The sequence below is a fragment of the Rhagoletis pomonella genome, unplaced genomic scaffold, assembly GCF_013731165.1.
Source record: "Rhagoletis pomonella isolate Grant_MI unplaced genomic scaffold, Rhpom_1.0 Rhpom_scaffold_00007, whole genome shotgun sequence".
NCBI classification, from domain to species: domain Eukaryota; kingdom Metazoa; phylum Arthropoda; class Insecta; order Diptera; family Tephritidae; genus Rhagoletis; species Rhagoletis pomonella.
In genome coordinates this window covers 15,546,276-15,560,671 of record NW_023458561.1, presented here as the reverse complement: position 1 = coordinate 15,560,671, position 14,396 = coordinate 15,546,276, and the positions used below count along the sequence as shown (strand labels likewise).

Below are 14,396 nucleotides of genomic sequence, written 5' to 3'. Positions count from 1 at the left end.
ATTGTTAATATGTTGGAGTAGTTTTGTGCTACTCTGATGTAATGCAGGGATGGAGTATATGGTCCTGCCCTAGGACATCGCAATGTTAATTGGACCATATTTTTTATATGAATTGTGGTAAATTTTGGAGTACTCCATGGCCCTTAGGGAGCACTCTCTACATGCATGAATGGAGTAGTCGCGATTTTTGTAGGGAGTTAGTTCGAAATGTCCATTCGTTTGCGTTTTTGGTACCCCGTGGTTAAACCTTGTGAATAACCTTGTTTATGTAGGCCGAGTTCCAGTAGTTCAACGAGATCTCTACCATGCCAGAGTTGTTGCTGGTCTTCACTACTCATAACAACACAGTTGTTTACATTTATTTCAAAAGCAAATTAAGATATCGTGTTCATCAAGAAAATAGATTTGCTAGCTCAAAAAAAAATCGCTGCTAAAATATTATTTTTGCGGAATTACGAAAAAATCACTTACTGTTTCTTAATTACGACCGTGATGGAGGAGTAGTAAATAGTAGTCATCCTAAGCAAAGCCATATTTTCAGAATACTAGCACCCTTCGCTTGTAGTGTACGTACTAGAGGTATACGCCGCCGAGCCACGCCGCCGCCGCCGCCGTTTTTTGTCATTCCTCACGCGCCGCCGCCGAGTTACGAAAATATCGGCGCAGCGGCGGCGTTCGGCGCCTAAGGAATTTTGTACAAACTTTTTATGATGTTTGTACATTGAATACATCGTTTGAAGGAACTAAATACTACTTATATAAAACACAATTTTACGAAATGAAAATTACATTTTTAAATTAGTTTTTTTATGCATAATTTGGGCCACTGAACAAGAATATTTATATATTTATTTTTCCAAAAATTGCGTAACTCAGAAAAAACATAGGTAACATATTTTTCGACGAAAGCGTTTATTACCGTTAAATTAGGGTCGAATACTGGTAATCTAACGATTTTTTTCCGCAGTAGACAATTCTTTTCAATAGTACTTTTTTATACACCGGCCATGATTCAATAATATAAGGTTAGATAATTATTGACAGATGCGGTTTGACACTCCCTTACAAAAGGTTGCATTTACGAAGGACGGAGAAAAGGGGGGGAATGAAATCTCTTGGTGCGAAAATGGTAGTAGAAAAGTACGCAAAGTAGGCAATAAGTAGTGAAATTCCTTTTGTAAATTCCAATGTATTTGCAGGAAATCTGGCATTTTAAACGAAATGTTGGACGTAATATTGATGTATCTATGTGAATTACTTAATTTATGTGCTGTTTAGCTGTATAAAAACTGCAAAATGACTCAAAATTAAAATAAGACTACTATGAGATTGATGTAAACATCCAATTTAAAAACAGTTTATGTTTTCATCAGTTACATATGCTTCATATGCATATGTATACAAATAAACATATTGCACAAACGCTCATATTTCTATTTCACACCAAACCCTGTGGGGAAAATCTCTAGTTCTGAACTGGTGCGTTTCTAGTACATTTAGACCCAGTACTGGTTCGCGATAAATCTCTTTTGCATGCAAGCAACTGGCGAATTTAACATGGCGATGTCCTAGGAAGTGTCAATTGCCCCCGCTGCATACCTTTTTCGATAGTTCCGAACTAGTCATAAATTCTATAGTTCCGAACCAGTTATAAAATCGGCAGACGAAAGAAAAAAGTATCATGATTTTTCAATCTTTTTGGTTTTTCCGTGTGTGCGATTTTAAGTTATTTTGGAAGGAATGTGTTTTCAATTTGAAATTTATATCTTTTGAATGATTGTAAGAAATGTACGTTTACATACCTTTAGCAGTAGCTGAGTTTGCAGAGGTGGTCGCTGTTATTTCTTAGACGGTCCCAAGGTGTTGAAATGTTAACACAAATTTTAGTTTTTATTACCAAGCTATGAAAAAGCATCTGCGAAACACAGAATAGAAGCGTATTTGAACGAAAAAGCCGCCGAACACATATCTATGTAAAGTAAACAGCCCCCCGCTGCATCCCTTATTCGATAGTTCCAAACTAGTTCTAAATTCGACAAATAAGATCTAGTTCGTTCTGCATCCCTTTTTCTATAGTTCCGAACCATTTCTAAATTCGTCACTTTAGATATAGATTTCTAGTGAAAAAAACTGAAAAAAAAATTGTTTTTTAAAAGTACCACATTTCGCCGAATTTGGACTGGTGGGGATCAAGTTCTTATCGGACTAGTTCCTTTTTGGCGATAAAGACCTAGTACGGAACTAGAAATTTGATTCACTAGTCCGCGGTTTCCCTGCAGGGAAGCTACACTGTTTCCATGTAAATGTGCAAAGATGCAACACGGTGCCACTGCTAAGGGAGCGGTGCGAGAGAGACAACTGTCAGTTTATCGAACCTTGTATTATTGAATCATGTACACCGGCCTCTTTTCATCTAACTCCTCAATTATTGGAGACAAGTTGATTTTTCTATGTATTTTTTAATATTATACATTCGCAAGTTGTTTTATTCTGAGGCCCCACATACGTATACAAGTACTAGGCGGCTGTGTGAGAATTACGTTAGCATTCCTTAGTGGTGGTCAAACCCCGGGAAGGTTTTGCTGGTTGGTAAACATTAGTATTATTTTTCATTACATTCGTTCATTACGCCCGTTCTGGTTCGAGTTGATGGGTTAAACTTTTGGAAAAAAAGTAGACCAACCTTGTTTTCAATATGTAATCCGCAAAAAATCGTACTTTAACATAACGGTTGATAAGATTATTGCAAATATTGATTGAGAGTGACTTAAATTTTTAATTTTAAGTTTTTTTGTTTCTTTAAATTTAAATAGTACATACGGATCTATAGAGAACATAGAGATCCGTGTGTGTATGTATGTATATACCTCAGACCTTCTTTTGTTCGCCCATCAATCAGCGCCAGACACTCAACATTTTAATTCAAGTAGGAAGTAACAATATTTAAATTTAAAACTAATTCAATAATGAAATAAATAGAATTATGATAATAGAATAATTGGCATGGCGAATGCCTAACGCTAACGTAGCCGCATGGCTCTTTGAAATCTACCTTATGAGCAGTAGCGCCGGCGTCACCGCCGCCGCCGCAAAGCCTGTCGGCGGAAACCTCTAGTACGTACATACATACATACATATGTATACGAAAATAATCGAACCACGATTTTTGGACATGTTTGCAGCCCTAGTTAAACACTGTGCAGTATCCTCCTCTGCTGTCTGTCAATTGTTAATGAAATACCGGATGATGAGCAAATTCAGGTGATGCGCACTCGAGTAAAATAATCGTTAAGCAGTCTATTATGAATCGGTGCTCAAGCTGCTTGCGGCTTGCTTTAGTGAAAAAAACAGTGAGAAAGATGAACTAATTAATACTGCCGGAATGAGACCTTGCAAGTGACAACAAAATGTTTTGGTACAAGCAAATTAAAAAAGTAGGCATACATAATGCGCTGCGCATAGGTAGTAAAGGAATAAATTAAAACGAAAACCATAGATATTCTCAAGAATAACAACGAAAATATGTTCCTACGTATGTATGCATAAAAACACCTAAACCGCAGTTTTTAAACACAACAACAATTATGATGTAAATGGTTACTATATGCATAAAAATTAAACTATAGGTATAGAATATATAGAAGAGGCGCGAAATCACATAAACCTTGCGGAATGTAGCGGAAGCATATGAGAATAAATTAGTCTGCAAATAGAGTTGTTGTTTCTCCTTGAATTTCGTTTATTAAATTTATTTAAACTTATAAGTTGTTTTCAATTTTGCCAATTTGTAAAATGCTTATTTTGTAAATGGCTGTCGACTAGAAAACTACGTGATAAAAAGTTTGCGAAGCAGTGTTACGTACATAATTATTTGGTTACAAGCAAGCATACATACATTGCTTTTCTATGCATAAATTCATTTGTACATATGGGCGCATACTCAGTTTGTATCAATTCCCAAAAAATATAATTTTGTATCCAGAACTTATTTAGTGTTAAAAATAAAATACTTTTAACATTGTGTCGCGACTGTACGTGATTTTACCATAAGAAAAATATCACTCAACAACGCCCGATACTTCACACAACAAAGCATACCAGTTTTCATATAGTGCAGTTAACTCGAAGCATGTCATCTTTGGCAAATACATTGCTCCTAATGCTCATACTTTCCGCTAGTGTCCATGCCTTCAATCCTGCCGTCTCCAAGGACTTGGTTTGTCAAATAATCAATTCGAATCAATATGTTTGCGAACGCCACTTGGTGCGCACTGCAGATGGCTATGAAATTACCCTACATCGCATTCCACCAAAAAATGTTACACACAGCCACAGTCGCCAACCCTTTATTCTCATGCACGGTCTATTAGGCTCTGGCGCAGATTTTGTGCTACCTGGACGGGCACGCTCTCTTGGCTGTATTTTAAATGACCAGGGCTACGATGTGTGGCTACCGAATGCTCGCGGTACAACCTTCTCCAAGAGGCACATTGCAATGGATTCGTCTATGGCGAGCTTTTGGAACTTCACCTGGCACGAGATCGGCTACTTTGATTTGCCTGCTGTTGTGGATTATGTACTCGAGACGACGGGCAATAAGCAGGTGCACTATGTGGCGCATTCTCAAGGATCAACAGTATTTTTCGTGCTTCTCTCCGAAAGGCCGGAATACAACGATAAATTCGTATCAGCATCACTGCTAGCGCCGGTGGCGTTCTTAGCGCATTTGCGTAGTCCACCGTTAAGAATAATGGCGGCGGAAGATGAAAAACTCCAGGTCAGTTCTGTTAAGAATAAATAGGGCTGTTCAGGATATTGTGCAAATGGTCTAAGATTTGCATTTGCAAATTTTATGCTTGCTGAATGTGTACGCAAGATCGTATGCACAAGATCGTGAACAGCCCTTATACCTTTTAAGCAAACATACATATTTGCAATTTAATTTAACGGGAATGTTTTTAATTTTGTCAGTCCACAAAAATATATTTAGAGTTTGTTTAGTGTCGATATAACGGTCAGGGTAATCTGTAAAACGAGTAGAAAGTCTCTATGCGGAACAATTGCGCAACTAATCTGGTCCCGGTTTAATTCGAGATCAATTTGTCCCCGCCTGAACGTTTATGGATACAATTATCAATTTAATGATATGTATGTGTAAACGCACTTGATCAACTAAATTTTATATGCATCGTTGGCATACTTAGTAGCTCCTCAAATTTTACTTGGGAAAAGTTACTAATTAAGGCTGAATTTCGCTATGTCAAATAAGTGAAAACACATTGTCAAATGGGATTAAAAACGGTCTATCGATTAATTTAGACCAGAATAGGTCTTTAGTCATGTGTATGCGCTGCTAGATCGGCGATTTGTCCGTTTTTGGCCCATAATATAATCAGTAAAGGTATGGATAAAGTTGTGTAAAAATATGACATAGTGAAAACCAGCCTTTAGCCTCTTGATAGTACATACTCGAGCAAAAAGTTCTTTCCATTTAAAAAGATCAAAAGCTGTACCCCAGAGAAGTCCCGGACAAGTCGCATTTATTTAAGGGTATTTTCCTTCTAAATTCATACATAGGTATGAATGTATAGATGTAGATACTCTGTGCGAAGAAAACGAAACACTTACGCTTTTAGTTAACTTTAATCTGCTTTTACCTATACTATAATTCATCTTTAATCCTCACGGCAACTGGCGTGCGCTGTAATTGCAATATCGCCCTAAATTTTTAAGTTTCGAAACAAAGTAACCAAACATAAATCTACGCGTACTCTTACCTACACTTCAACTGAATTTCACTTCCGTACAAAACCGCGTATCAACAAAATGCAAAACCGCGTATGTGAGGTTGCATAAATTATTTTCTAGAGTGTAAAAACACTCATATTTCAAAATGGTTCTCTTTTTAACCGACTTCCAAAAAAGGAGGAGGTTATCAGTTCGTCGGAATATATATTTTTTATTTTTTTATGTATGTTACCGCATAACTTTGGACCACGTCAACCGATTTCGATAATTCTTTTTGCATCGGTAGTGTCTCAGAGGTGGTCCCATACTAATCTGGTTAAGATCCGATCAGTGGATCATGAGATATATATATTTTTTTTTTTTTTATATGAGAGTTGAAGTCGGTTTTTTTGCTAAAAATGACTTGTTTATAAAGCATTTGCATTTCTGGCTAGTATATATCAGGACGAATGGATAAGGATTGAGCCAAGGGCTTGTGTGAGCAAATCCAATTTTTGGCAGCAAATGTCAGTTACGCGGTTTTGCAGAATGACGATACGCGGTTTTGTACTTTAAATGCCGATATGGTGCGTTCCATTTAAAATTGCCAGGAATAAATGTCGGGTGAAAATATTAAATATAGCAAAAAGTTTCAAAACGACCACCACACAAAATGAATCTCATCAACGTATTTTTTAAGTATCTCTTACCTTGTTTATACCTACGCAAGAGCCGCATTAACAAAAAACCGATTTTACTGAACACATATTACTTTCTAGAGTTTATACCTGTGTCTTTATAGCGCACTCGCTGAAACCGTATTCAAAAGTAAACAAAACTTGCTGTTTATTATTCGATATTTCTTTAACAAATACTTTGCACGGTTCACCGAAATAGAAGCGAACAATAATTCAAATTTATTTTAATAATAATTAAAATTTAAGACGGGCATCAGCCTATTTTCACTTCGCGTCAAATGAGTGATGTGTTTATACCTGTTTTCTAACCGAAGTGAGAAATAAAAAACCGATTTGAAAACTAATTCGAGTCAGTACATTTTTCAATTTCAACGCGCTTTGAAATTCAGTTTATGTATCCGTTTTAAATCACAGCGAACTAGGTCAAAGCGCTTTATGTGTCGGTATAAACAAGGTATCTATTGGACGGCAGCCAACTTTTCATAATTTCGAGCTAGCTGGTTTAAACTAAGATTAGCCAAATGTATGTCAGCCAGCTATTAAATATGAACGCAGTTTTCGTGATATTAGTTTAAACTAGCTCTTAGCAATTTCGAATATATGTTTTTCGAAGAGTGTTCAAAGTACCGCGTTTAATAAATGTACATTCACGCGAGTTCGAAATCACATGCTTTCGATTAATAGTCGCGTACGAACATTCAGCTCCGTATCTATTACCTTGTTTATACCAACACATAAAGCGCTTTTACCCAGTTCGCTGTGATTCAAAACGGAAGTAGAAACCACCTTTCAATGCGGTCAGAAATTAGTGTATTATTATTGTAGCTAGAAAGTGTATTGACTCGAATTTGTTTTCAAATCGCTTATCACTCCTTTGACGCGAAGTGGAAAAAGACTGGTTTTCTTTATACAGCCCGTTTTAAATTTTAATTATTATTATAACAAATTTGAATTCTGAATTGTTCGCTTCCATTTCGGTCCACCGCGCAAATCAATTATTTAAGAAGTATCGAATAAAAATAACCAATTTTGTTTACTTTTGAATACGGTTTCAGCGAGTGCGCTATAACGACACAGGTATAAATGCTTGAAAGAAATATGTGTTGAGTCAAATCAGCCTTTTGTTAATGTGGTTCTTGTATATGGTATATAACGATGATTTCGCATGGATAAGAGAACACTACAAAAAAGCTAATAAAAAATTAAAAAAAAAATAAATTTTTAACAAAAAGTTTAATTTAGACAATATATCGTCACTAAACACGGATAAAGGCGCGAGCTCAAAAGTTGACCGCGAAAAAAGACGAATAAAAAAACTTCTGCGAAGAAAGGCTTTACATATTTGACGGCGACGAAAGACTTATTTTCGCGGTCAACTATGTTTGCGGGTGTAACAGTATGTAAAATCCCTAATGAGTTGTGGGAAATGATGATGAAGTGGGAGTCTTTGGCCGGGCTTAAATCTAAGTTTACGCGTCTTTCTTCGCCGTCAACTAGGTTTACGCGTCCTTTTTCGTCGAAGTTTTTCTGAAGCGTTTTTTTTTCGTCAAATTTTTTTACGCATCTTTTTTCGCCATCAAAGCACTAGCCCGCCTTCATTCGTGTCTACTGACGATTATTATTAAAATTGGCTAGATGAACGATGAAAGAAAACAAACAGGGTAGATCACAAATTCAATCAGATTTTTATCAGCTTAACACCATTACTGGGTTTGCACAAAAAATGTTTATCCAAATAGTTTAAGATCGTCGCCGACCGAAATCCTTTGTAAACTACGCTGTATGTATTCGCGAAGAAGCGATGATGCCACTTTTTCATTAAACCGTGTGCGAATCGTGGTATATTTCTGGAAGATTGCAGAGCAGCTTTTAGTTTTTAGACTCTTAATGCTTAAACGAAAGAGCATTTTGTTGCATTTAGGTTGAAAGTTTTGTATGCGTACATTTAGAGTTGCGTTTATAGCTAAATATGCTAAATGCACATTAATCGCTCAGCATAAACCGTTTAATGAAGTCAATGGTTTTAATATTATTTTTTTTTTTTAATAATTCAAAAACTCAGTTTTTTTCTTTTAGCCAATAAAATAAAATTACTAAATAGAATTTTACAAATATATAAAGGTATGCAGATGTGGTATTTCAACTATTCCTTGCACTGAGAGAAAATTGGTTAATATTACCAAATTCAAACTTGAAAAGGAATCAACGTGATTTTTTGGTCAATATTTACAATGCTTTGGTTGTTATTTTCAACAATGATGTGGTAATATTAACAACTATTTTGTTTACCATTAACCAAACTACAGCTGCCTCCAGGTTAAGTACGGATTCGGCCAAAACGTGGTACACTGCAACTCGGATTATTCCACGAGCTAGCCCGAATACATAAGTTAAAATCGGTCTATATCGCGTAAATCGACTAATTCACTTAAGTGCTTTCAAAAGTTCTTAATATTTCAAAAATATGTTTAATCAAATTACAGACATTCGATCGCGAATGTTGCTGATTAATAGTTTTTTTGACTTTAACTTATCACCTCCGACACGTATACCGACACCGCCTGTAAATGCATAGAGCGCGTTGATCCGGATCAAATCATTAATTCGGAATTATCTCGAGCGGCCGCTGTGTAACTATGTAGAAAAAAGGTTTTTTTCTTAACAGCAGTCGCCCCTCGGCAGGCAATGGCAAACCCCCGAGTGTATTTCTGCCATGAAAAACACCCAGTGGGAATTAGGAGCACGTAATAATACCTTATTAGCAACTTACTCTTCACCTGGCAGTCATTACCATTTCCCTGCCGAACGTCCCTTACTTTTACAAAGGCATGGCCGCCTTATGTAAGTAGGAATTTAGAATGTACATTTGGTATCAGACATACTTCTGAGCCGCTTTACAAAGTAAGTTACGTGTAATGCAGAGCAGTCGCTCGGAGTAGTTCGGTGCTTGGAAATAACTTCGGCTGCACGTTATTTTGCAACTGACAACGTAATGTGTCTTCGGAGGTGTTCATTTTGCCCTTTACTAGTAGATGACATTGGCCATGATGACAATTTTGGTACTAAAAACTGAAAGAAAACATGGCTTACCTCGCAAGGTGCTTACCTATTTTCCCAGTGGGCAGCTTCTCATAAAAATACAATCACCATTCGGAGTCGACATAAAGCGATGGGGCCCTCTCCTTTGCGTGACAACATTAAGGCATCCAATCCCGCACCATTTTGTAAATCTCGGGATATCGGGATCTTAAATTGGTAGTACCGGGATCCCAGAATATTAAAGGATATTAGTACTATTAATTAAAAAAACTAGTTTTGTAGTCTTGCTTTAGTGCGAATACTAGAAATAAAAAAAATTTGTGTTTTTAAGCAAAGAAATATAAATGTCTTTATTTTCTATCAGTTTAAAAAGTTAATTACAAACTGAATAAACTAAAAACTTTGGAATTGCAGTCACAGTTATTTTTACAAAAAGTAAAAAATATTAGAATTTATACATATACACATATGTATGTGAAGTAATATTAGTATGCCACAACATATATATATATACTTATATATATATATGGAAGTCGGACGGATTACATAAAAAAATGATGTCATGCTTCCGATTCGCTTCAAATTTTTGTATGGTTTCTTTACACGGAATAAGCTAACGCGTAATCGAGGAATTTTTTCCCCCTTTTTTCTCGGAGATATGATCTGCCAAAGTTCAAATTTTTTCGTGATTCTGACCATTCTTCGATTCTTCAAATCGTTATATCTCGGGTTCTGCTCATCCTAAAAACTTTATCTAACGGTCGTTTTAAAAATAAAGAAACGGGCTTTCTTTATGATGTTTATGATTGTCCTAAAGTTAACTTAGCTATTAACAGTTGAACTTATTTAAGTTGCTTTGAATAGAAACGACCAGTAAATTTGGGATTTAAAATTACACCATTGTAATTCTTTCTTAATTCTCTATAAAAAACATGTTCCAAAAAATGGGAGTTTTTCAAGAACTACTTTTAAAATATTTTTTTATGACAACTTGGTTTAATTTGTGAGAGTCAACAATGAAGTCTCTATGGTGAACAAATCCCGAGATATAAAAATTTGAAGAACTACATGATTATTTAGTCAGAATCATGAAAAAATCCAAAATTTGGCAGATCATATATTAGAAGAAAAAAGGAAAAACGTGAAGCTAATCGAAATTGTGATTTTCCGATATAGAAAAGAATGCCTCATATACATATACATATGTTATATATATGTGGTAGCACTGAGCTAATTTAATATCGTAAGATTAATAGCTTTAGTATGGCAGCCATGCTCCTTCTCTCTCTTACTCGATGTAATAGAGAATAAAATAAATCATTCGATTTTGAGAACACGAACGTGAACAGAGTTCTACATTGGTGACCCCGCACGTGCAGCATTACGCAATAAATCATCTAACCTAACATTGCAATGGGCGCCCTTGGGAAGTCGAGCCATCCTCGAACCAAACATCGATGTGGCTGATGTGAATGCCGTATCGAGTCCTCGCATTCCTATTCCGACAATGAGCGAAAGAGACATAGAAGTGTTCTTTTAAATACTCCCGGGACTTTTGGTTCGACGCTACAGGAGTCTCAGCGGATAGCCGCAAATATGCAATCGTCCTAGCCAGTGTACCACCGACCAAGCTCATCAGCTTACGTCCCGTCATTGAGGCTGCACCTGCTGTAAACAGATACAAGTACATTAAAACCAAACTCATCGAACGATTCAGTGAGAGTCAAGATGCTTGCAAAGAGTGCTCCAGGAGACGCTGTTGGGTGATAAAAGGCCCAGCGAGCTTTTTTCTGGCATGTAAAGAGTGGCAGGATTATCGTGGAGTGACAGCGCACTGCTGGATTTATGAATAAGCCGCCTTCCGTCTGTCGCACAGTCCTCAATCATAGCCTCATCAGAAAGCATTACAAGAAAACTTCAGATCGCGGATGGAATAGTTGAAGCAACAAACTTGGTTGGAACACAAGTAGGAGCCGTCGCTTCCATGACTCACATTTGTAGCTTAAGAGACGAGATCGCCCAACTCTCAGCGGAGATTCAGCAAATTCACAATAATATTAATAATTCACCAAGTTCATCATCGTCTACAGCGTATATGGTATGTTGATATCATCAGAAATATGGAAAAAATGCTACGAAATGCAGACAGCCCTGCGCATTTTTTCAAAGTAGCCAACATCGATCATCGAGTGCTCAGTCAGCGACAAACACTCAATGTGGTGTTTCAGAGAGAGGCGGTATAACTGAAGCACACAATCGAACGCACAGCGAGACACGGCTCAAGATTTTTGACAGGAAAACTAACCTTTGCTTTCTGGTTGACACGGGAGCCGACTCCTCTGTGCTGCCCAATTCAATAGAATCTGCCAGAGCTAAATCGACCGCCACTAAACTATTCGCTGCAAGTAGCACATTAGAGTATAGGGCAAAGTATCCTTGACTTTAGATTTAAACTTATCTCGCACCTTTGTATGGGATTTGGTTATTGTCGACGTAAGCCACCCTATATTGGGAGCTGAATTTCTAGCTCATTTCGACTTGCCAGTAGATCTTAAACAGAGATGCCTGCTCGATAGAGAAAACGCGTTAAAAATTCACTGCGAAATCGCCTTTGCCTATTACCCCTGATGGCATTCCTAAAACCGCGATATGCACACCATTTAGTTAAGGAATGCAGCCTAAACATTCAGAGTCTTATCCACGGGGTTCTAAAGGGTTTAGATTTCGTCTTTGCGTATTTGGATGACGTGATAATTGCATCGGCTACTAAAGAGGAACATTGTGAGCATCTGCGTCAAGTGTTTCACCGACTTGAAGAAAACAACTTGTGTATTAACGCTTTCAAATCAATTTTAGGAGAACCGAAACTAGAGTTCTTAGGTCACTTAATTTCGGAGAACGGTATTCAGCGTCTCAGTGATCGCGTACAAGTTATTCTGGACTACCCGAAGCCAAGAACTGTGCAAGAGATGAAGCGCTATTTGGCCATGTTGAAATTTTAGCGGCGCTTTCTGAAAGACGCGATTACGATTCAAGCAAAGCTGTTCGATATGGCTAAATCCAATAAAAGAAATGACCGAACACCGTTAGTATGGGACGTGGAAGCAGAGCGTTGTTTTGAAAAGAGCAAGCAACAGCTGGCAAACTGTTCTCTACTTTCACATCCATTGCCGAACGCCGAGTTATCACTCTGAGTCGATGAGTCAAGTTTTGCGACAGTTGCAGTCCTCAACCAAATTGTTAACAACGAAGTGTAGCCACTTGGTTTTTTTCGCACAAATTTTCGACAACTTAAGCAAGGTATAGCACTTACGGCTATCTACCTGGCCGTGAAACACTTCCGCTACATGCTTGAAGGCAGACTGTGCCACATCTACACTGACAACAAGCCTCTGATTTTCGCTTTCCACCAAAGGCCGGAGAGAGCATCAGATAGGCAGGCCCGGCAACTAGACTTCGTAGCACAGGTTACGCCTGATATCAGATATGTCGAAGGTAACGCACATATTGTAGCTGATCTGATTTCACGCTTTCAATCCATCGAGGCAGTTGAAGTCGATTCCGAAGAGTTAGCACGCGATCAACAAACCGATGAGGAGCTGCAAACATTCCGTAGCGGAGGTAAACACAAACATTCTCTAAAGCTAAAACCGTTTTCTATGACTTTCAGCTCTCAGCATTAATTTGCGACTATTCATCTAATCGCATTCGGCCTTTTGTCACGAAACGTTTTCGACACCAGCTGTTGCACGCTACCCACGACCCAAAATCTATACATAGAAGGTCGCGCAATCCGTGAAATAAAAATTGCCTCTCTCTGCGCATATCGTCTCATGGCGATATTTTGCTTCATGCCGAAAAAACCCCAAAACTTGATTTTTCACAGCGGCCAATTTTAGCGAAATTTTCATTTAAACTCGCTATATCACAGACGTTTATGATTCGATTGATTTGAAATTTGTACACAATAAACTAGATTCTATTCTGAAGAGAATGAGTTTAACTGCACTTCTTAATACTTATTCAAAACGAAATGGCGGATATTGTAAGATTTTTATAAAAATTAGGGAAGTGGTTTTTACAAATGCAAAAGTTGTGTTATGAAGTTTAAAATTTTTGTTTTATTTTAATGCAGCATTAAAGACAAATACATACGGACATTTTCGGGAAAGTTTCAGATTTAGACAACAAGTAGTTCTAAAGTTATAACAATATTATGATGACACCCACAAGCGGGTGCTCGCCTCTAGATCAGTGCCCGCCAAACACTTTCCTGGGAACGAACTATATTCGGCCTTTCACATGTACACAATCCGCTTCTTACACGTACACAACCCGAACGTCAACAGAAAGAGTAGAAGAGCAACAAATTTTATTTAGTTGCATGCAAACAATAGGCGAAGCAGGTTGATGACGCATTATTGTTGAATAAAGTAGGTACACTGAGCAGAATGAGTGAATATTCATTCCAAAATTTTATAACACAATTTTTCGTACATACACCGCTAGAAATAGGTATGTATAAGGTACCAAGTCGTGCTTTTTTCTTCATATTAAAAGAACTTTGTGAATTATGTATTTTTTTTCAATACCAGACTAGTCCTCAATTAAAACGTACAATATGTTTTGTTATTTATCTTTTGGTTTAGTCGTTATTTCAAACTGTTCTCAAATGTCAAGTTTTACCTAATTTTAAAATAAATTTATATTAGATATATATATTTTCATTTTATTTCTACTTGAAATCAACGAAATTTTCTTTTAATATTCAGAGTGCTCGAAGCACGTTATCTTATTATCTATAGGCCGCTCGTGGGTGTCATCATAATATTGTTATAACTTTAGAACTACTTGTTGTCCAAACCTGAAACTTTCCCAAAAGTGTCCGTATATATTTGTCTTTAATGCAGCATTAAAACGAAACAAAAATTT

The 14,396-nt window shown here is 37.1% G+C and overlaps 1 protein-coding gene across 3 annotated transcripts in view; it reads left to right on the top strand.

The window, feature by feature from the left end:
* The first annotated feature begins 3,236 nt into the window (after positions 1-3,236).
* The window catches only part of LOC118742376 (lipase 3), a 61,251-nt gene continuing 50,091 nt past the window's right edge, over positions 3,237-14,396 (top strand). For 2 of the 3 annotated variants that reach the window (XM_036474405.1, XM_036474403.1), the window contains exon 1: positions 3,237-4,777. In XM_036474405.1, the coding sequence (XP_036330298.1) occupies positions 4,130-4,777 (648 nt within the window). In that variant the 5' untranslated portion in view covers positions 3,237-4,129. The remainder of the gene's footprint in view (positions 4,778-14,396) is intronic. The other variant, XM_036474404.1, reaches the window with a different exon arrangement.